The 24,263-nt window shown below is 38.0% G+C and overlaps 1 protein-coding gene across 2 annotated transcripts in view; it reads right to left on the bottom strand.

The window, feature by feature from the left end:
• Nucleotides 1-3,193: 3,193 nt before the first annotated feature.
• Dve (SATB1_N and homeodomain domain-containing protein dve) overlaps nucleotides 3,194-24,263 on the bottom strand; it is an 81,283-nt gene continuing 60,213 nt past the window's right edge. For both annotated transcript variants that reach the window (XM_078182372.1, XM_078182373.1), the window contains 5 exons: nucleotides 15,737-15,879; nucleotides 14,992-15,294; nucleotides 5,811-6,362; nucleotides 4,628-5,005; nucleotides 3,194-3,641 (listed from right to left, as the gene is read on the bottom strand). In XM_078182372.1, coding sequence (XP_078038498.1) covers nucleotides 3,465-3,641; nucleotides 4,628-5,005; nucleotides 5,811-6,362; nucleotides 14,992-15,294; nucleotides 15,737-15,879 — 1,553 coding nt within the window. In that variant the 3' untranslated portion in view covers nucleotides 3,194-3,464. The remainder of the gene's footprint in view (nucleotides 3,642-4,627; nucleotides 5,006-5,810; nucleotides 6,363-14,991; nucleotides 15,295-15,736; nucleotides 15,880-24,263) is intronic.

The following is a 24,263-nucleotide window of genomic DNA, read 5'->3' as shown; positions in this document are numbered from 1 at the left end:
TTGTTCGTTTATTTGTAATATTTTTTATCTTATTTTTAATATTCTTCAGTAGGTTAAATATTACGTTGATATCTTTTTTATCGCTGGAAAAGTAATTTCGTTATTTAATTTTATTGTGATGTCGGCGATATTTTTTAATAACAGATTGACGTGTTATTTATTCACATTCGAGATTTTTATTGCGCTTTATTAACAGTTTCGAATTTAGGATGAAACTAAGTCAAAACTACTCACTGTCGTAACATGTATATTAATCGTTCTACTTTTTAAGATTATTGTACAAAAACTTGACGTTTGCTATATTAATATAATTTATAAAATCAACCTAGTTACATAAATTACGAGTGAATACACGTACAGCGCGTCACTAGGCCGCAGCCTTCTATGCAAAACAAAAATCGTCTGCCTTAATTACAAGAAATAGAAACATCACTATAACAAATTATAAATAAGCCGCTGACATTTTCAGATTCCCTCATCCTTTCCTCTATTTTAATTTGCGACCACCCAATTTCATCATAAATACATAAAGTACACAGTTTACGGGGCCACTTATTCGATACGAATGCAAGAGTGGAAAGCTTCCGTTTAATTTGCCGTCTCTCCCGCGAACGGTTCGCTCGAGTTGATAGAAGTTCGATAACGATAACGAAAGGGATAACCATTTAGGTTTGTGACTGCGTACACGGATAAGAAAAGGCAAGCACGGCGGGGCAAAGCCGAAATTCGATGTTTTGCGAATAAACGGCCGACGAGCTGCCGTGGATCTTTGCAAGACACTTTAATTGGACAAATCCGCCTATCCTCATTAAATCCGACCCGCCATTCGGTACGATCTCCTCGACAACATCTTATACGGTGTATCGTATAGATGACAAGAACAACCCTGTTCGTTTTCGTGCGGCGTTCGCGATGGAAACGGAGCCGAAAGACCTGATGGATCTGGCCGGGTTCGCTAATATCGTGTCACTGTATGCTATAGGGATTCGATTCTGATTTTAATGATCCACCACTAACGTGGCGTTTTCCAGACGTCCGTTTCGTATTCTCGTTTTAGAAGCTTCTAATACGGTTATGCGGTCACGCGGTTACGAGTTTTACGGGCAATAATTGGGAACGGTTTCTTCCTTTCAATCGCGGCGCATTGTTCAGAATGAATTCGGTCGCGGTTCGATACTTAACTTAACTCATTATCTCCGGGCGATAGTTTCATCATTGTTGCAAGTCTGTAGTTTACGATTAAGAACTTCTTAATGGATAGAAATAGCTATCTTAGTGTTGTCATGAAAAGAGAGGATTTTTAATTCCTTTTAATGTAACAAAATAAATGGGGTCACATTGACAAGCTGATAAAGCGTTGAGTCGTATGCAATGTTTACAAACTGTTGATGTTGATTAATTAATATTTAGGATTTCTGCGGCTGCAATATTATCGTTTAATGTTCTGATAATTTATTCTTGGTATTACCAAGCTTTGCTTTATTCTTTTTACGATCTTTTTTATAATACGCAAATGTTTTGAAATATGGAGTTTTTTCTTTATTTAATATCCACCTTACTCTGTTCTTGCAATTGCTGATAATTTAGTTCAAAATTTTACGCGTCTTCGAGGTTAAGTTTGTGTAGCCAGAAAATAAAAAAGACTATATTATTTTTCATTCATAATGATAGTGGCGGAAGTCATCGTGAAAAACTAGTATATGTACTGTATTACTGACAAAATTTAAAAAATAACTTCCGTATTTATTATAACATATTAATTACATTTTAAGCATTAATAAAACCTGGCGTTAGTAAACCCTAATTTTTAATAGTCAAAGTCATAAAATTTTCTAGCAATGATAAGAACATTTTACTAAAAAATATAGCAAAATCTCTAGTGTCTTCGTTGAAGTATAATAATATGCCACAATATTTAACAATTTTAACACATATCCAAAGTATTTTGCAACCGGTGCAAACCAAACCATAACTATCAACATTAACTATTAATTTTATCCATTTTTCAGTACCGAAAACTAAATGCAGTTTGAGTTCTGTACATTCAATCATAGAGACCGGTGTCCCACTGCGGTTTTCTTAACGACTGACAAAGAAAATAGACACCGTAGCCATGAATGCGCCGTCTGGCAACAGTATCGTTCGACGTGCCTCCGCGGCGCACCACGCGCCATACAATTACTCGCGCGCGCGAACGAACGAACGCTTATCGTCAAAGGAAACGTCACACATCCATACTTAATTGTGTTAAACAGAAATTTTAAACCGCGGGACATCGATAACTTACCGTATCAATGTAACAGGTACGGTCCTTCGGCTTCTTGACGATAGGACTCCGAAGACTATTGTGCCGGTTGAGTTAGGGTTGACTCGACAACAACGCGATGGGTCTTATCTCACCGCGAGATTTCGTCTCGACAGTTTCTGCATTTCCAGACTTGAGACAGTATCACGTGTTTCCGCTCTATACCGTATACATATACGGTAAAGGTATCGCGTCCATTTGTGCAGCTAACGTGCTTACGAATTTCCTATTTGACGCTTAGTCTCTTGAAATTTAATTAACCCCTTGACGTAGCATTTTTTTCATCGTTGCTGCGATTAGGAATTTTTCAATTGGTATAATTTCTTAAAAGAGACAGAACGTTAATGTTTATTCCATGCCTGAATATACTTAAATGCTTAAATATTAATAACAATAAGAGATTAAAATTTTGTTCCAACTTCAAATAACAAAATAACATCCATACTTAATAATTTATTACTACTAATTTCCATCACGAGTCGGACTCGTCAAAGTACGATAAGGGGTTAAGAGCTCTCAGCGCGCAGAGTTTACTTTCGAATTTCGCTTAACGAATTGGTATGAATTATAATTTCTGACTAATATAGGCAAATCTGTAAAAATAAGCTTTTCGATAACTAATAATTTCTTCCTTTTTATTAATTCTCTATACCATATGAAAAATATAAGAGAACGTATTACCGACATATTTAATTGCTGCGACTAAATGAAATTATTTTGAAAAACTGCCTACAATATCTTTAAGAATAAGCTTGAATAAATTTGTAATTCTCCTCAGCCATATGGTAATACGATATTAACAATTACAGCCGGAAAACTAAGGCGCCAATTACGAAAATGTACATGCTACGGGGGATAATGAAAATCGTTGTGCTGTATTGTGACGTATAGTTTTTATTCGACGTTATTCTCATATGTACATTCATCAAGGTCCATAATAATTATATTAATCGTTATGCAATAATTACAATAAAAGTACCAACCAGCTCGTCTCTGGTTATGGGTCAACGATATTAAGGTATATAACAGGTTGGTTAGATTCTCCGTTCTCCGTTCCTCTTGGCGTGTTACATGGTGCGCGAGCATGCCTTCCAGGCCGATGGCTCCATATACATTATTTTTTTTCTGTTCTAATTAAACGTAGGTTTTAGGGGCTGAGCTAGTCTGCGTGATACGGATGAGGCTGCGGCGACTCGCCGTCGAACAGAGACATCTTCAAGCGTTTGCACTTGGCCCGGCGATTCTTGAACCAGAATTGCACGTTCTTTGGCTCCAGCCGCGGGAACTTCATCCGGTACGGCATCCGGTTCAGCTCCTCTGTGTATTTTAGAATTAGCTGTAAATTAAACAGACGATGCGAGATTTATTACATATCGAAATCAATCTTATCGGTCGGGTTTACGCGATTCTTAACCCTTTGCACTACCGCTCCTCTCATGCTGCGACGATTAGCACTTATTCGTACTTAATCATTTTTCTAATAGGACCAGATAATTTTTTGTTCCTTTATTGTCTTTATTTACCTTCGTTTCTATGCTTTGATAACAGAAGAATTTATTTTTACTTCGATGTAGAAGAAATTAATAATATTCATATTTGGTAGAGCTCGCGTAAAATCTTCACCACGAGTCTGACTCGTTATTGTAGTGCAAGGGGTTGGCAAAATGGTTTCGCACGATATCGATACTCGATCGAGTGTTCCTTCGTTATATTTAAACATTTTATGGTATTCGGTTATTTATTGTTTTACAATTTTTATCATTTTTCCATGTTATTAACAAGTCCGTCACGAATGGTAACGCTAATTTGTTTAACGTAATTTTGAAATTCATTTTTATCGTAACATTTCATTTGTTTCATTGCACATGTAAACGACGGAAAATTGACTAATTAAATACCGAAATACGCTCGGTGAAAATGACCCAGTGATCGTAGTCCGAGGATTAAACAGCATGTGCAAAGTTTCACGATAACCGGCGCGCATTATTCACCGGGTTTCCCTTCGCAAGAATCATTTTCGCAAACATCCGCTTCGCTTGCACGCCTCCGACGTGCCGAGCCCCTACAACCATAGAGACAAAACCCTCGATTAAAATTCGTCGGCAGGCTGCAGCGCGGACAGACAAACGACGAACGACAGCGGCGAACACGATCATCGAAAACATCCGGTGTGGCTCCTATTGGAAAATCGTGTAGCATTCAGCGGCGGTGCGAGCGAACGCGAACACGGTCGAGAGAGCGTTGCCGAGCTTTGTGATATTAATACAGAGGATCGGGAAACGACTGTGTGTACCGATAATTAAACTTCGCTGTACAACTTACCGCGTGAGTGGGATGAGTATTGAGGGTGAACCAAGCCTCGAGCCTCGGCACTTCCGTCACAGGATCGATGAATGTCCGGTTCCTCTTCCTCCTCTCGTCGAGCATGCCGGTCGAGCAGCCGGCGGGGCCGCGCGGCGGCAAGTAAGGTGACATATACATGATCCCGTGGCCGAACATCGGACTCGGTACCAACGAGAATCCCGGCATGGGACCGGTCGGCCTTGCCTCCTCGTCCTCGGAGCCGGAGGACACCCGGGCGTCCTCCTGTTTCACAGAGGATGGCGTCGAGGGTGGAGGTTGTTGATCCTCGGGTCTCGTTGTCAGTGACAGTGGCCCGACCGGCGGACTTCCGGGCGGACAAGGAGATGGCGAGGCTGACTGCAACATTCGAGTATGACAGAATGTCTTGTAATCGGTGCCAGCCGTTCCAGGTAAGGTTATCGTTTTAGCTTTCGGGAACTTTTCTTACGCTCTTGTCGTAATATTTTCTTCAGGGTTGCGACGATTATACCGTGCGCGATATGTGACGCTCGTGTATGAGGGGGTCGAAGTAATAGTGGCGTAAGTCACATTTTCTTCATCGTATTATTGTTGCTTACTAACATGTGTATTGGTTAGCGAGCAAATTTATTGTTAGGTTAATTTACAGTTCGGTTAATGTACAGTGATTTTATGATTTCTTTAAATTGCTTTTTAATATTCTCAGCATGCGTAGCTTACGTTGGAAGGTGTATGTCAAAATTATATTTACATTGAAGGGTCGAAACATAAATAAATATTACTAATAATCATTTTTAATCGAATGTCTGATAACAATTTATTATTTTAAAATATGGTTGACTGTTTATAGTGCAGATAGTTTTAAATAGTCTCCAAAATTTCAACAATTTAATAATAAAGTTTAGTGCGTACAGTTTAGTCCAAATAATCTTAAATAATATCTGGAATTTCGATAATGTTAAAACAAATTTAGTCTTACATAATACTTAGAACTTCAGCGATATAAAAATAAATTTCAATTCCCAGAATTTAGTTGAAATGGTCTCAAACAGCTTATACGATGTTCACGATTCTAAAATAACGTATAGAAATTAGAAGCAAACCTGAACGATTCTAAAAAATACAAACTATCTAAAAGAGAGGAAAACAAAGAACCTTCGATTGGAAGAGAACAGATCTCTACCTGATGTCTGGAATCCTCCTCCTCGTCGGAGCAATCTTCGCTGACGATGCTGGCGCCCCTCGGACTCAGCCCAGGCGGACTATACCCGTTGACGCCCCTGTTCTCGGCCCTCTTCTGCGCCGCCCTGGCGTTCTTAAACCAGTACACGACATTGTTGACGTCCAGCGGCTTCCTGCCCCGCCGTGACTCCAGAGAGTTCAATTCCGAGACGTACTGTTGGATCTGTTGCCTCGACGGGTGCTGGTTCTCGCCGAACCAACGCTGAAGACGCGGCAGCTCCAACTCGGGGTCGAAGCTGGTCCTCATCCTCGTTTTATGGGAGTACTGAAGGAGCGCCGGATGCGGTGGACCGATGGCGCCGCCAGCCGAGCCGATGTTGCCGGCGCCGTCGGGCTGAGGGCTCTGCGTGTGATGGTGGTGATGGTGGTTCGAGGTAGGCACGATCGGGTTCAGACCCAAGCCCAACTGTTGCTGCTGCAGCCAGGACTCGAAGTTACGCTTGGTCTCCTCCGATAATTCGTTCCCGCCTCTGCACAGGGACAGCAGTGTCATCTGTGAACCAGAAATGCATTGCTCTTCAAGATCGGGCTGATCGGTGATCATCCTTTCATTTAACAACCGAGGAATCTTCTTAAATATTTTTTCCACCGATTGTCAGCCTCGATATTGACGGTCACAGATTTTATTTCGCAACATTTCATTCGAACAAGATTAACGAATCGAATAAATTTTTATATTCTATTAAATAAATGTTCAATAGAGATTGATCACTGTGAAATTTTATTCGAATAAGAATTTATTTGGACAAAATAAAATATAAAGTGTTTCAGGATTCATCGATTTATTTCTTTCACTTTACGTTCCCGGAATCGAATTAACTATTTTAATGTAGATAAAATCGCGAAAAATTCGCCATTTGTTATATGTACGTAAAAATAATTATTTAAAAATGTATGTATGTACTTTCATCTGTGGAAGTAGTCATTTCGACAGAGCGATTAATAAAGCTCGCGAAAAGAATACTTTACCATAAAAATAGATTTTTGTAAAAAATGCTGAAGTTTCTAAACTTTGATAATAGAAAAATTCAATTTGATTTCGATTTGTACGAAATTAATAATTTATTAATTTAGTAGATCTCGCGTAGAATCTTTATCGCGAGTCTGACTCGTTATTACAGCGCAAAGGATTAACCGCGAAAGAATAAGTTCAGTTAAGAAAGAAGACGAGCACGGCCTGCAAAAAGACGAATATCGTGACTGCAAACCTTTATACAAATATAGAACAATATCTCAGCTTAGTCATACGAAACAGCTTGCAGTTCTTTCACCGTATTCCCCGCTATATTCATTGAATGGCAACGTCTGTTGCAGATGCATCAAGAACCGCAGCCTCCGTAGCGGCGTCTCGCCGGTTGGCACGGCACTAAGGCGGCAGATTATGGAAAAGTTTTAGGCAGGCGTTAAATAGTACTAAGCTCAAGGAACGTGTACCTTATCTGGACAATGATTTACGGGCGTGCAAACAGCTCCGTCCGCAGGGGCCAAGGAGCTCTCGTCGCCACTTTAATAGCGCGGGTAATCCGTCGCGTATCCGTGGCACGTTTCGCTGCCGCGGCGCAGAAAACGCCGTGTATTGTTAAGGATTGTTATCCCGGCAAGCCTGGAACCGGCCTGTCAGCCGCGAAAATTCGGATCCGCGCGCGGCGAATTTTACAGCCCGGCACTTAATCACTCAGAATCAGGTAGGCAGCCGCGACAACGGTTGACAGGACACGGGATCCGCGAGCAATCGGCTGACAAACAGGTAAACACCGACGAAAAAATGGGAGGCGAAGAAACGGGCCGGGTCCCGCGCGCTCGCGGCTTATCTGACAACATCGCGCGGTGTAATTCGAGGCCTGATTTACGCCCGATTTATTATTGCCAAATGACGCAGTTAGACACCGTCGGAGCTGCTCATCCGGAGGGCTGTCTCGTAGTAAATCAATCGCGTTCGCCTAAGATCTGATCAAATATCCTCGAGTATGGATCCCCGGCGACGTCGGGGCTCAACAGCCTCCTCCAGTTTTCCGTAATAAGGTGGCTCTTAATAGATTAGAGCCCAGGGACAATTCGATACAGCCTTCGGTCCGTTCGAGCGTTAATCAGGCTATGGGATTTTTAACAGGCGTTCCCCGTCCGTTCTGAGATTAGAACGCCAGTTACACGATTTTTATTCTAAACCGGCGACGGTGTTTCTATTAGCGAGGTTTTGATACTCTATATCAGGTGTGTACACGTCTTATCGTTGGACACTTACATTGTGCCTATGGCACGTGATAAGAGTGACAGCAACCTAATATGCATGTTAGTGATCGCAAAAGCTCATTATAAATTGTTATAAGTGCGAAACTGGTGTGTATAGAATGCGCTACGCGCGCTGAATTTGCGTAACACGATCTATACGGAAGCGGTTGTTGCTGAAATCTATTAATTATTTTACTTGCAACGACTTGTGGCTGATTTATTAGCTGTGGAGCGTTTGTGGTATACGGATTGGCAATAATTATGTCGCATGGAATTTTTTTAGTTGTTTAGAGACTGTCAATGTTTGTATAAGTTTGTCAAATACAAGGATATGATAACAAAAATAATAATAACAAGGATATGATAACGAAAATAATAATAAAAAGGATGTGATAGTTTCGATTATCGAACCTTCCCATATCTGTGTTCGCTGTTATTCGAATCAGTGTTGAATAACTTAATTAAAAGCGGACTATAACAACGTTATTCATTGCAAATAAATTTATATTCTGTTTCCCCTTTTTAATCTAATTCTTAAAACACTATATATAAAAATTAAAACCAGACCATGATTCCGTGCCATAAACTGCGGTTACAGGGTTAATTATACAGGCTACGATTATAAAAAATTGCGAAAAGATTAGCAGACTAGTTATTTCTAGTTTCTTTTGCACAATTCCTCTCAAACTATCAGATCGAACTATTAAATCTGTTACACTTGTTTTCTACGTCTTACAAAAACGTAAGATGCATTTAAGTAGAATATCGCCGTTTCGAGAAGTCCGCAGACTTGCGGATTCGTCAATGTCTCGCTCCTATTGATTAATATATCACCAGGAAATCGTCGCTCGAATATCGCGGCGCTGTTTCGTGCAGCGAATTGTAATTTATTCGTCGAATTGTTCGTTCAGACATCGGCGGAAACTGACACGCCGAGACACGGCGATCAACGAACGTTATCTTCGATCCATATTTGATCAAAATTCAGCAGCCACCGTCTAACGTATGTATATGTAGGGTTTATCTGTTAATACAGAATCGTCGATGTTTCTACACGAGAACGGCGCTACAACGGTTCCGTTCCAAAGAAAAAGTCCATAATTTACAGTTCCTCGCGAATCCCGCCAATCCAATAGCACCGTTCCGCGCGTCGGGATTCGGTTCTATTTTTGAAATTAAAACCGTTTCTACCAAAACACTGGTTGATCTTCTTCGCTTAATGGCTTTATCGGAGACTCGTCAGCTACTTATTCCGAATAGCCACTGTAAACGAATCTGACTGGCGTGCTCGGAGATAAACGGATGACACGGGGTTTAAATGGCATTTCAAATTAACGAATTCTTTCGACGAATTCCTGATAACTCCTTGCCACTGATAATCAAACGCTATTGGAACAGGTTAGCGAAATTTCTCACGTTTTCAAGATGCAATTGATCTGACAATTACAATTTTTCATTGACTCTTTTGGCTTTTATGGAATATTTAATGCTATGAGATTTTTGGAATATTGGAATATGGAATTTGGAATATGGAATTTTTACTAGCAGATTCGTGTGATTGTGAAAACTTAGTATTTGCATCCGCATAGTGGCTTCCCCTTTTTTATGAATTATTTTCATAAGTAATAGACTATTGGAAGCCATTATATTCCCGTAGGCTATAAAAATATGCCACTTTTTTATGTTATAAACGAATTCGAAGAGGGTGAAAAGATGAGACTTTCGAATTCATTAATTTGCTAATTTTTGTAGTTCTCAGAGCAAAATTGTAAACTTAATTACTTCTTCTTTCTCCATGAGAGCGACATCCTATTTCATGACACTAATGACGTTCTAATCATTTTTACAGTTTTGACAACTCTGGAAAAGAATTAATTTGATGCGATACTTCCAGTTTATTTAATTAATTTATTACATTATTAATATGACTTTAAAGTGTCAGAGAAGCACCGCATAAAAAGTGTTTAAAAATGATGTAAACACTGCGATTTTTATGCACGAAGTATCAAAGGCGTTAAAAAAATTAATAACCTTTATATACTAATCTATTTAAGTCATTAAAATACCATCGATCGACTCAATATTTCATTCCATCAAAAATATTAGAAGAAGAAATATATTATTTGCCGCAATCTTCCTCTGTGCAATTGATGCAGGCGATTTTAATGTTGCATAAAATCCCACAGTATAGTAATAGTAAGCCTCGCCAAACTATGCTTTCCACTTAGTATCAACAGATTGTATTTCACTGCCAATTCCACGGTTGACAGGAGTGCATTATGACTATACAAATAAGGAGAAATGAGATACACTCGTGTCAGCGGAAAAAATCTGCACACGCCTTTCGAAACACAATAGCTTCCTTAAAATAGGGCCAATGCGATCTGGTCCTATTCGAGATCTCAGGAAGCCTAATTTACTAGGCAATCGATAACAAAATGTTTGCAAAATTTACAATTAATTGGAGTGAGAATTCAATTTTGTGTATAAGTTAACTGTAGAATAAATATAAATCGAAGACACAGTATAACAGAAACATAATATAAAATAAACATACAATAGTACAAAAAAGTATAATATATATAAGATATAAATAAAATATACAATTGTTGTGTCAAGGTTATGTTTTGATTTTTACGATTAAACTTTTTGTATTGAAGATATAATACAACATAAATATAATACAAAAAAGTTTAAGTAAAATATAGTACAGATGAAACGTGCTATAAATAAAATATAAAATTATTATGTCAAGGTTATGTTTCGAGTGTTATGATCAAATTTTCTGTATTGAAGATATGATATAACATAAATATAATATAAAATAAATATAATACAAAAAAGTATAACTAAAATATAATACAAATGGAATGCGATATAAATAAGATGAAAATAAACTCTACAATTGTTCATTAGCGATAAAATTTTGTTTGAAACATTTTTTGAGGAATACTGGAACGCCTAAAAAAATGATAATAGAACCGAACAGGTTCTACCTGTACAGGTTTCAACCCTGTAGGTTAAAGTATCGGAAACCGGAGAATGGCGGGAGGGGGGGGGGGGGGGGGGTTAGTTTGCAGCGGAGGAACGCGCGGGCTGTCAACGAATCAGTGTTTGTACGGGTTGATATTGACCGTAGCAAAACGGCTGTAATTTAAAGCACGAATTCCACGTATCAAGGCTTCCAAAATCGATCGGCCCTGTTACCTGCTCCACACAGCCCTGTATACATATAGTTCTCGGCGAATGATCGACAGATTAAGTCATACGCATTCGAGCAGCGCCGGTTCTCTATCGCAGCCGGGCTCGCCATTAGCCGACAGGCCGAAACTCGAGAAGGAAACGACTGTCAGGGAAAATTGGTAATCATAGACCACCGCGAGCAGCATTAAAGTTCGGGGATGGGCAAGTACAGTAGGATCTTCAAAGAGAGTGCACTTAGATAATGCCAGCCCGTAGGGGGAGAGTGGGGGGGCGGGTGCGCGCCCCCTCACCCTTCTCCTTCTTCCGATATCGAGGGGGCTTTTGATGAAGGCCGCGAATTTGGTTGAGTAAAGGGTAATCCTATCATACGCTATGAGATCTTCATTGCTGTCGAAAGGGTACGCCCTTGCTGCCCTTACATGGACATCGTACGGTGCCGTTTCGATCTTCGGAGAAATCAAATCAACCGGATCCTCCTTAGGCATCGTCTTGTCCACCGACGCGACAAGAAAGTAGCGGGAATTCCGAAACGCGAATCTATCCGGTTCGGCGTCGTTAACTGTTAGAAATTAATCGATTATTATTAACCCTTTGCACTCGATGCCATTTTCACTGTGATCCTAAAATCAATTTTCTGACATGTAGCATCTTTATTTTATATAAAATGTATTTTATGCATATGAAATTGAATCTTGTAACTCGTGCAACAGCAGCTGTATTTTTAATAATTTTTGAAATCTAATTTTTCATAATATGAAAAGAGTGCAAAGGGTTAAGTAAAAGTTCCTTCATATCCTTTACAATTTTAATAAGTTCGAAATAATCTGTTCTCGAATGATTAACAAATTAAACTCGTGTATCAAATTCAGGCTCGAGAAAATTATTTAATTGTTTAACGATAAGGCTACCGAACCCTAAATATAGGAAACATGTATTGCTTAATAACTCTCTATACATATATTAAATACTATAATGATCTAAACCTTCCAAAGTGCTCCAATAATTTCTCTACTTTAATTCTCTATAAATTCAATAATAACAAGGATAATAATTATTATCATAGAGTTTATTACTAAATGCAGTCCCAGCGTCCATGTCCTAAATGTTTTAAGTTCGTTAGCCTACAAACGACACACCGCTGACACGTTCGAGTACACAAAAAGCACCGGAAAACATTCAACGAATTTTAATGCGTATAATTCATTTCGTTTGATTGCATTGTTATATATAATTTAATTCTCAATAGCAGGTACAATGTAACATGAAATGAAAATTGAAAACACGAAATCGAAAGCTTTATTTAACATGAACAATGTGCTGCAGCTGCCTAGCTCGTTTCGATGCTTTGTTACAAATCGTCAACTAAAAAATAGCTACAATATCGGGACGTGCACAGAAGTGAGCAAGAGATATTTAATTTCAATTAAATTGATGCACACAATTAATAAAGTGAATATGGATATCAGCGTTTATACAAGACAGTCCTACCACAATGAAGCATTCATTTGATTTAATCAATATTGTTGATTGGGCCGTGGTTCACTATGTAATAAAATTATTAATGCAAGCACGCTGCGCGCGACTACAACGAAGTTTATTGTCTTTTGTAAGTAGCAAAAGTGGTGTAAATTAATTTTTACATTGTCGTCATGGAGATTGTTAGTTCACAAAATTAACCCACTGCACTCGAAACCATTTTAACTCTAAATCTAAAATAATATTTTTATTTTAGAATATTTCCGTTTTATCTATTTAATTTTATATTATTGAGTCGTGCAACTCATGCAACAATTACCTTTTTATAAGTTTTGAGAAAGCAATTATTTTCAAACATAATATCTAAATTTTGTATAGTGTATCGGCGTCGTCACTTTATTAAGTAACTGTCAACGAGCAACGATAGAGGAGACGTAAAATAATAAAGCAGGAAAGAAAGTCTGCTGAATTCTCTTGAATAATGACGGTTTAATTATCCGTAGATGTACTTGGTAATCCAGGGTCTAGAAATGTCATCGCGGTGACTCGAAACCGAGAGAACATTTATTTAAGACGAAGATCAGCGACCTCCGAGCAAGAATCCGGCGAAGATTACCGCAGTGGTTTCCGAAGGAGGAACAAGTGCGCTGGCCGGAGGACTTCTTAATGAGATTAGGTGTCCCGACGACAAACACTCCCTTGGTTAGATTTACATTTTATACATTTTTAAGCGGTCTTAGAGCGCTGAAGTCTTCCGCGCTCCTGATCCCGAATCCTGCTTTAACTTCCCGCTTCATCCACATCGCTCATCTACACTTTCGCGTCAAACACTATCGCTCTCTTACAATTACTATCATTCGTCCTACTTTCAAACAAATACAACAAATTCGGAAACAAAAAGCATACGACACGCGCAGATCGATACGAATTCTAGCGAATTTCTCTGCAAACTTTAAATCGAAAATCCCAGCTACGAGAAACGAGAAACTTCACGGATGCAGGATTTTCTTATAAAAATTGATTCGTTTGCCACGATTTTTATAGCAACAACACGCTACGTGTTAGCAGTTCTCAACATTTTTGTCAGACTTTTCGGTAACCTACAATTCGATTTCGAACCGTCATTTGCGCGTTTTATTTAAGCGCTTGCAGTTCTTTCAGACACGAGATTGCGCGAAAACTATGGAAATTTCTCTGCTGTGAATTCCCGCGTAGCACGTACCCGCGGGCCGGAAAAAAATGTTGTCGGATTTTGGGTTGTACACGTATAAACCGGCGTTCTTCCAGCTAAAAACGTTTAATGCCGAGCCGACGGTGGTTGACGTATGAATGTTCGAACGTCGTGCTAAGCTCGTCCGTCGAAATTCGTCGATTTTCATCAACTAAATTGTGCAGAATGTCTTCATCAATAACTGAAAGCCATCCGCGGCGTGGATTATCGCGCAGATTAAAATCACCGCGTTTAAAATTCAACGAATCATTTTTAGCAGTCCCCGGAGGTTGACGTGGCCGGCCTTCGGTAAATATTCTCCATGGCGATTGTAATATTCCTTTCATTAGAAAGCTTGCAACATTATTGCAATTCTCATTAGGCATTAATCAGTATTTTTAAATTTATGTTGCGATTTAGAGATCCTCCAGCAATTAACGTATTTAATCATTAGAGGCAGTATAAATAGGATTGAGTTAGTAATATATTAATTTTATATATTTGTCCGGCTATTAAAATTATTGCATATGCAAACGATATTGATTAAAAGAAGGAATGAGTAAGATTAATTTTCTATTGTCAGCACAATGGAACTATGACTGTTATAATAAGATTTAGTATGAGAATATTAGTTAAACATATTTGCATGTAGGATATATTACAAAGCAACTGTTATAATTGTTATGTGGTAGAAGATTTTCAATATTTACTCTTTAATATTTTAAACAAAAAAAAATCATTTAAAAGTATCTGAGATTTCAAATTCTATCTTCTTTTTGTCTTCTTCATCTCAAGTGTTAAAATATCATCCAGTGTAATAAATATAACTTAAGAATAATAATAAATTTAATTTAATAATAATAATAAATTTAATTTAGTAACAATGATAAATTTAATTTACTAACAATAATAAATTTTTCTCCGCGCATATAGATACTTTTGACGATACTTCTCTCGTCAGAGTTAGTGGATAAACGAATGGAGAAAAAGCTCTTAGACTCACCTCGTCCAAAGGGCAACCAGCAGACACCAAAAGCGCGTGGCTGTGCAGCAACAGCAGTCTCAGCAGCTTGTTCCTGACTTCCGCCGCCGGACTGGGCGGTGGCGGTCTCGATCTGTACACTTGGATCTTCAATGTCGCGACCGAGGTCAACTCGGCCAAAATGTCGCCTACCGTCAACAGCGGACCATCCGCGACCTTCTCCATTGGCAGTGGTTTCCAATTTCTTATTACGATGCTACCCCTGGCGCTCGGTATCACGTCGCTTGAGTAGCCCAGACGCACCAGTGCCTCACCAACTAAATCCTAGAAAACGTAAACGACCATCATTCGTTGAACAACAAAAGTGGTAATTTAAAGGAAAACTTTATATCTTTGAGAGCAATTTTTTATATTTTTTTCTGTCACTCCGACTAATGGTAATATTTAAAAGAAGTGTTACAGTCACTGTCTAGTGGACTGCTCTCTTCATCATCAAAAATAAATTTTAGTCATTTATTGCAATTTAATGTACTCGCGACTGTATGTTTTTAATATATGATGCTTCGAATTATTAATGGAAATTTATACAAATTTTTATTTACTTATGAATTCTTTTATAAAAATATAAGGAATTCCGTGTCGCGAGTATGTAATAACATTTAATTTTTGTTAGTGTCTGTGGTTGTTTCGTTTATAATTGCTAAAAATTGCGTGACGTCTTGCAAAACCGGAATAATCTCTTAATGTATAAATAATATGTATTTACTTGGAAAGGCATGGCCACAGGGATGATCACGTACGAATCCGTCTCTACTTGAGGCCTCCGCCAATTCTCACGGGAGTTGCTCACATGACTCTCGACGATGTTGTGAATAGTCTCGACCACACAATGCACTGGGATATTCTTTCCTGTAACAATTATACACGCACCAATTAGACGTCTAAACAAATTATTTTCCCATTACCCGATACTTTCTTATTAATCTTCGAAATCCACCTTAGAGCGCGATTGTTCGTGAACAAGCTCTGCAATATTGTAGTTTGCAATGTTTTTATACTAACTAACTGCGACATTAAACAGAGCTAATATTTTTATTAGAAATAAAGGTTCGAGAGCACGTATGCATAATAATACTTTATATATTTTACAATATTAAAAGATAAATTCACATCAAATAGTGATTGTTTATCGAATATATCATTTATTATAGTAAATATATACAATTTAAGAATGAGTAAAAATCTGTTCGCTCTTACAATTATACATATTCATCGCAGTGAATAAAATAAGATTCGAAAATCACTGTTATTTCAAAGTAGCATGTCGATTACAATTATTTTAAAATAAAAGTAATTTACATCCTTTTATATACTTTGACACAGTCAACTGTTTCCTATTAATGTAAATTCATATTTTAAATGAACGCGCTAAATTGCAATGCAATTGTAGAAATGTTAGGATAAAATAATCCGAAATTAACAACGTAAATGTTTACTGTTATTAGCACTAGGTTTACGAAGTGCTGAAAGTAACTTTCACAAGTTATAATATAAATTCAGTTAAGGAATTAGAAACTTTGAAACTAGTCATTTCATAAAGTTGCAGCGTACGATAATAAACGTTCGATCCCCGGCTTCAAAATTGCAACCAGCGATCCCAAAAACTAATTATTCTGAAGTCTGAAATTCTCGAACCGAGGTTCTCAAACACGTGCATATTTTTTCCTTGTTTTCGGGGATTTCAGACCATTGTGCGCAAGCGGCGAAGAATCAAGTCAGTTCCGGTTTCGCAGATTCGACTGACAATAGCCGCACGGTTTCGCGTTTCGGGATTTGAATTCGAGGGTCCAGATGATTCGTGAGGCTGAAGATCGTTGAGAGAAGTTTAACTCCCGCGCTAAGCATATGCAGATCCACTCGTCTATCCCGAGACAATAAGAGCTGGGCGATGGCACAATAGCTGCGATCCTTGTGTAACCCTGACTTAAGTCCCGGAGTCTATCCCACTCCAGGCCGTAATCCCAGACTTCTGCGAAACCGAGGAAATGGCGAACCGTAGGAGGCGAGGAAAGAAGAAGAAGGAGGGTAAACTTGCTTTCACCGATTCCATTCGGTATACAAGGTAATACTTATTAAGAAAACCGAAAACCTCGGACTACGTTGCAATTAGCGGAAAACAAAACATCGTCCGGTTGCCTCCGGAACAAAGGAAAACACCCTCGCTAATATATATTCAAGTTCCATGAAATTACATTACGAAATACCAGAATTTTAGTTCATTCCTTCTTGAAGTAAAATCCATGGACAAAATTAAAATAATAGAATATTTTTGTGGAAAACACGCTTGGAAAATTCTTATAAAAAGAGGTTCCAATTCTTTTAAATTAATAAAAACGAGTTCTTCAATTAGCAATTTCACATTTTTCTTAATTTATCAAAGTTACTGTTTCAGTCTTCATTCTGCGTCCACTTCAACTTGATACAAATATTTCCTAACATTTTCTCTTTCTTCAATTCACGATTCAAAGAGGAAAAAATTTAAGAAAACAAACGCGAACATTATAACGGATAAGGTAACAAAGCCGAACAAAATTTGAATGGTTTTTTTTATTCAACCGTTTGAATTGTATTTCGCAAAACTCTCTCGATCGACGCGCGGCCACATCTGGCAACTGTCGAAGACGTGGCAGGTGGATTACTTGTTTTCGGCGGGCAAACAAAAGGTGGCCGGGAATCACGGTCGGAAAACATAATCATGAAACTTCTAATCTGGACGAGGCGTGTGTATCAAAAGGGTTTATATACGTTCCACCGTAAACTGTTGAAGGACGTTATCGATGCCAGGCGATGTAAGGTGCTAAGTCTCCCGGCAAGATGACCAACAAAGGATTTACTGCCGGTGGCACGATATTAGGTATTAATGCCCTAAACTTCCATCTAATACGCTGGTCACCATAGAATCCGCCCCCATGGTTGCGTAAGACAGGTCTCGTGCCTAGGAAGACCGAAGGCTGACCAGTGCCCACCTTAATCCAGAGACGTATAGTTTTCATTAAGGTGGCCCGACCTGGCATCGTCTCTGTACCGGGATCAGCTGGTTCAAGGCAGGCTTTTACTCCGCAGATTTGCCCACAGGAAACCGTATTATGCGGTCTGTTTATTAGCGACCTTCCCTGATGCGCAAAGATCCCTTCGGTGAACCTGCCGCCATATTGTCAGTCTTCCGGCGGCAACTTTCTCCCAGCCGAAAATCTTCTCTTTGATTCAGTCGCGTGCGATTACTATGTTTGGTCATTATCACGTCATCGTGACTATTTTATTTATTGCAGCGAGATATGAATTCTAGGTTATGTCTGGTGATTGTAGGTTGATCTTAATAGTGGTTGTTTGAGTAATTCGTTATTTTATATTGTTATAAAGATGACGTTTCTCTTAATTATTTCAGATGAAATGGCTGCTATTTTATCTTTTATTTGATCAAATTTTTATTGAAACAGTGTTCTGGTTGCTTTTGATATTATAGTAAATTTTTTAATATACCTTTCATTGACTACAATTAAAATGTTCTTCTTATCAATTTCAATATTTTATTTCAGTAACAATGCTTAGCTTGTTACTAATAATGTCGACTGTTGTTCAATATTTTCTTCCATTTTAAAGTATCCATTCCAATTTTGATTATTCACTAATAACGCATAATTGAACTCGCTAGAAAAATTAGTACTCCTGTCGTATTTAATAATCTATTAATACGATCTAAAGTATAAATAAAAAGAAAGTATTTTATTATACAGCCTATACTTATTATGAAACAATAATTGAATAAATCATTGTAAGTAGCATCACGATAACACGATCTCATATTTATTGTATAAAATCATTCAGCCTAATGTTATAGCCTAAAATTAATATTGTTACGAATCATTTTACGTCAATTTGGCAGTCTTTGTACAAATACATCGAAGAACACTGTAACCGTACTTGCAGCGACGCTATAGATATTTTATCGACTTTGATAAATTAAAAGCGGTAAGGAAAAATGTCAGCCAACTCATCCGCGAAATCTTTAATCTGTACAAGCGCAAAGACATTTCTCATTTCTGGTGCAGGCCCTATCGGTCTTCTGGTTATCTCCCCGTTTACGCTGTGAAGGAAGCACGACGGAAGCGTCAGGACGGTTCCTCTTTGACAGTTCTCGCCGTGAGATAAGATTCATCAGAAGGACAACCCTTGAAGGAGCGAAACCGAGTTTCTCCTGATAGATTTCTTTCGTTTATGAAATCCGCTGTATTTTCGGCTCGTTATATCCCCGACTCCTCCCCTTTCCATTTCGCTTCTATACGCGAATAAAAATGTCTGTACACATACTTTAACAGCATCAATATTCGATAGACTTTTTCATGATCCTAGCGGAATACAAATAGAACGTCGCGTTCGATTTTAATAAAACCTTTAATCGATTGAATTTTATAGGTTATTATTTGTTACAACTGCCGTCCGAAAACGTGCTATATTAATTAATTAAATCTTGTATGGGAGAGCATGTTTGAACTGTCCAAGGATAAATTAAACATGCTCCAATTGTCGTAAATATTTGAAAATATGTAGTATATTATTTTGCTACCGTGGATAAATTTAGTGTTCTGTGCTTTCATAGTTATTAATATTCTTCCAAAAAGCGGGCTGTATCGTTGCGCTTTTACGGATTTAATAAATATTAAATTCTATGCTTTAAATATTGTTAACATTGTTCGAAAATGTGTAGTATAGTATATTGTGCTTCGTGGATAAATTAAATGCTAAATTCTGTCCTTTAATTACCATCAATATTCTTCGGGAATGTATATTATATCATTCTGCTTTTTAAACTATAACTGTGCTTTACAGAGGAAATTAATACTTTCGGTGAGTTGTATATCTAATTCAATGTATAATTCAAGAAATATCTAAAACGTGTAACCTCGATTATGTTGTAATATACAGTATCGATGGAAATCTTTCATTTGTAATTTCACATCAAGGGATATATCGAAATAAGATAAATATTAATTTCGTTCTTCGATCATTTTAATAAATTAAGAATAATGTAACAGTAGTGTAAATAATTACGTAAAATCCACAGCCTATATAAAAATAATAATATAAATCACCTACAAAATTAGAGTACTTCTAGAAAATGCAATAAAATAGAATTTCACAGTTCAATCAATCGTTTAATTGATCACAAGCGACGAAGCCAAAGGACAAACAAATTTCGATATGCAAAGAGTTGCAATACAATTTGGCAGCTCCAATTTCGCGTGACCGACGCGACCGCTCTAAGATCGAAGAAATAGTAACTGTAATTGAATTACTATCAAACGAAAGCATCGTTCACGGGGAAATTCTTTCCCGAGTATACTTCGCACAGTTTAACGAACTCCCTGCTCGATAAATTAACGGAGCGGTTCCCTGCACCCATTGCCAAGTCAGCAGTGCAGATACAAGATAAAAAGTTGGAACATATTTTTCGACACTCCGCGATCACCCTCTTCGTGCTGCTGTGATAATGGGTTCTTTAAGCGCGCGTAGGGTAGCCGAATGAATGAATCGAAAAATCTTTACCGAATATTTCTTTCGCCGTGCCATAATCTTTCGCACGATGACTAACCGCCCCAGAAAATTATTCCCTTTCCTTTAACCCTAGTTTTTCTACAATTTCGACAAAAAGAAGGGACAAGAAATTTATGAATGAATTAATAAATATTTATAGATATTAAATGTTGTATTATTTTAATTTAATACTTCCTTTTATGATTCTAATCGCTTAGCTGCGGACGACGTATATGCGTCATAGAAAATGATAATTTTAGATTTTACAATAAAAATACTTCTCCCACGTTTTATAAATTTCGTACATTTTAAAAATAGATCGACGCAGCTAATAATAATTTTTCTCGTATAATAAACGACTTTCTTCACCAATTGCTGCTTTAAATTTGCCGTGATTTCTGTTTCGAGGAAATCCTTGCCACTTTTGTTTTTGCGTCGTTTTTCAGCAGCGAACATTTTTAATGAGTTTCGAAACGTATCGGAAGCGTGCAGAAAATATTTCCAGGAGCGTTCGATAGCAGCCGCGTTCCCGCGTCGGTATCAGGCGGATAGAATCATTCTACGCGTTTGGATTTCCTGTGCGGAAGAGCGACAATACGCGCCCGGTTTCGACGAGAAAATAAAAATGCCCCCCCCCCCCCCTCCTCCTCCTCTCTAATCTACCGTTCGACAACCGGAAGAGGAACGCTATGCAGATAAGTCGCAGCGCGACCGGGACTTTGATCCTAAGGTTTCCCCTTCGTCTTGGTGACTCGGTAATCCAAGACGACTTCGCCTAATCTCTCGAAATCGAATCAAGCTGCACCCTGAAGCCTCGACTAAGGTACGAAGCTATTAGAATCCATTTTTCCGGCCCGCGTTCTGCGGGCCTCGTAATGGGCATCCACAGATACCCTAGAATTTAGGAAACTTGTTGGTAAATTAACTCTATTATATCTTGTCGTTTATATCGTGTAATTTCTTGCTCAAAATCAACTTTAAAACTCTCCCATATTTTTCTCATACATTTCATGCATTTTTGAGAGAAATAAATAGAGGAAAATTGAATCATTGCGACAATTAAAAGAAATTATCAATTCTCACTCATAAATAATTGCAACTATTATCAAGTACATGATTTAATGAAACAATTCATCCGCGGCAGCTTTTTCGAATTTTAAATAACGTAATTAGCTGTATCGAAAATCAATAATTAAAATGAAGGTGAATCGTGCGCTGAAAATGCATTTAAGCTTCTTGACATATTAAGTGGACAGTTTATTTTTACTGTAAAATATTCGAAGAAGCTGAATTTAATTAGAACACTTATTAGATTCATTTATTAGTTTCGATTTCATTAATCACTTCGAATTTGCAGGAATTATTGGAGTCGCTCTTCGACGAGTTAATTTCATTTTTCATCGAGAAACGTATCCCCGGCCGAACGACGCTGTGCTCGTGATTTATGGACGAAAACAAAACACTGCGTTGCCGCGTGGCGGAACCAGCGATCCCTGGAAGTCGGCGGCTTTCGGAAGTTAGCCTAAGCGCGTACACGAGAAGGAAAGTGTGGGTTGTATCGGTATCTGAGGCTGATTCGGCGGATGCCGGTCTTTACAGATAAACGACCAACTCTTTGGAACGTTTTATCTGCTACACCCGTCCTCTCTCTCTCCTTCCCTGTCGTCCCATCCACCGACTCTGTTCAACCTTCCGCGCTGCGTTTTTAATACTGTAGCTATAAGGAAGAGTTAACAGTAGCATATAGCATTCGCGTGTTTTTTAGAATTCTATAGACTCGAAAATATTATGCAACTCGACACACTGCTCATGGTATAGTGATCAGAATTTCAAGCGACAATGTGTTGGAAGTGAAAATATGTGACTTACGGTATTGTTACAGGACTGTTATCAAGTCGTAGAAAACGTGTTATTTCTTTCGTTTCTCTCTACAAATAAATATAAATTGTATTTATAATATTTATCGTAAATAAGTATAAATTATAAGTAAATGTAAATCACAAGTAAATATAAATTATAAGTAAATATAAATTATATTTATTACTTTTCCATGTAATGCGTTCGCCCAAAATATAAAAATATCATCGTCAACACATTTACTGTAAAAGCTCGATTCTACAAAGCTCAGAATTCTGTGTTATTCGAACGCAATGCGCATACAAATGTGAATCAGCATTGCTGAAAGGTCCGAAAAATGGTTTCGCCGCAGCGGCGAGAAATCAATTAAGTGCCGTCAACGTTCTGATCGTGTTCAACAACTGGTCGTGCACGAGCGACAAAGAGAGCCTGCCCGTGAACCAGTGCAGGCGGCCACTTTTACAACGGTGTTTCCGACTAACCCAGATTTATTGTCACGGAGATGGTTTATCAGGCAGATTCTTCATAAAGTTTCCAGCAGCGTGTAGCATTAGAAGTTTCGTTTCGCATCGGGGCGGCTCGCTCCATTTGCGTGCAAGCAAAGGCTGCGTCCGTGAGCTTGCGTGCGATTTAAGCTCTACGGGCACCGCTAAGCTCGCGTTGGGGCGAAAGCACCAGATAAGACGTAATGAGATAACCTCACAGCTAGTGTAGCTTATAAGATCACCAGCCACGCGACGAAACCTTCTAAATCTAAGTGTTAGCCGATTCTTAGAGACAGGATCACGCACCGCGTTGAAAAACCATACATCTCAATAGCGTCGGCGAAAACACGGGGAAAACACCTGGCCGACCTCGACAGGTTTTCACCTTTGTCCTTCGAACTCTGCGAAAATCTCACGGCTGCGGCTATCGGTTTCTTCTATTTGATTTTAATGTTTAACGCTGCATCGACGCGTCAGCGAATCTCTGAGCTGTGATTATATTTCTATTGAGTAGTTTCGACGCTCTTAACAATTTTAAGACGTTTATAATTATTATTTATACCGTTAAATTTAAGGGAGCATTTTATGAGTTCTTCCATTGTTTTTAATAAATACTCGTGAATTATTTGACAATGCCAGCACCTGCGAGTCATATTCCCTCTTTTCTACTCATGCGATGATTTAATGAAAAGAAAGATGGTAGTTAAAAATTATAAATTATGTTCCATATTATTTTCTAATTATTATATTGAAATATTATATTTCGATCTACTATCATTGAACAAGATGAACGTGGAAAGTTAAGAGACGAGTAGCTCTAACACAATTTGCTAAGAAATTTTCAGTTTAGCTAGAATTCGATGTTCGAGTAAATTAATTTTAAAATCTGTAAATTGATATCGAGTAATAATAAATTGATGTCAATCTTTTTATTGCAATTACTTCCGAGTTCGACATTGATGAATATAGATTAAGCGGCTTATGTACGAGATACTAGGTACTTATTGATACATATGATTTTATAATGGGTATATCAATTCAGGGCAGCTAGAAGCAGTTGCCATTAAGAAATCATTTTACTTAACAGGGTGGAACGGTTTTAGAATTCGTATCGCAGACTTTCATTATCGAGCTAGTCGTTCCGTTTTAGAAATTATTGCTGCGCGGAATATATTTTTCACGGAAATTGCAATTATGTTTGTTCGGAGATCAACTCTTTTCTAACCAGTACGTTTATCACATTTTTATTTCAACAAATTGAAAGAACTCTATCATATTTATTGTATAAAATATACTTATATCTAGTTCCATTTTATTAATATACTGTAAACGTCATTTGTATAGTATTATTATACGTAG

This window comes from Augochlora pura, chromosome 6 (assembly GCF_028453695.1).
Source record: "Augochlora pura isolate Apur16 chromosome 6, APUR_v2.2.1, whole genome shotgun sequence".
Lineage (NCBI taxonomy): Eukaryota > Metazoa > Arthropoda > Insecta > Hymenoptera > Halictidae > Augochlora > Augochlora pura.
Note: the sequence above shows the minus strand (reverse complement) of the source record. Positions and strands in the feature narration are given on the sequence as shown.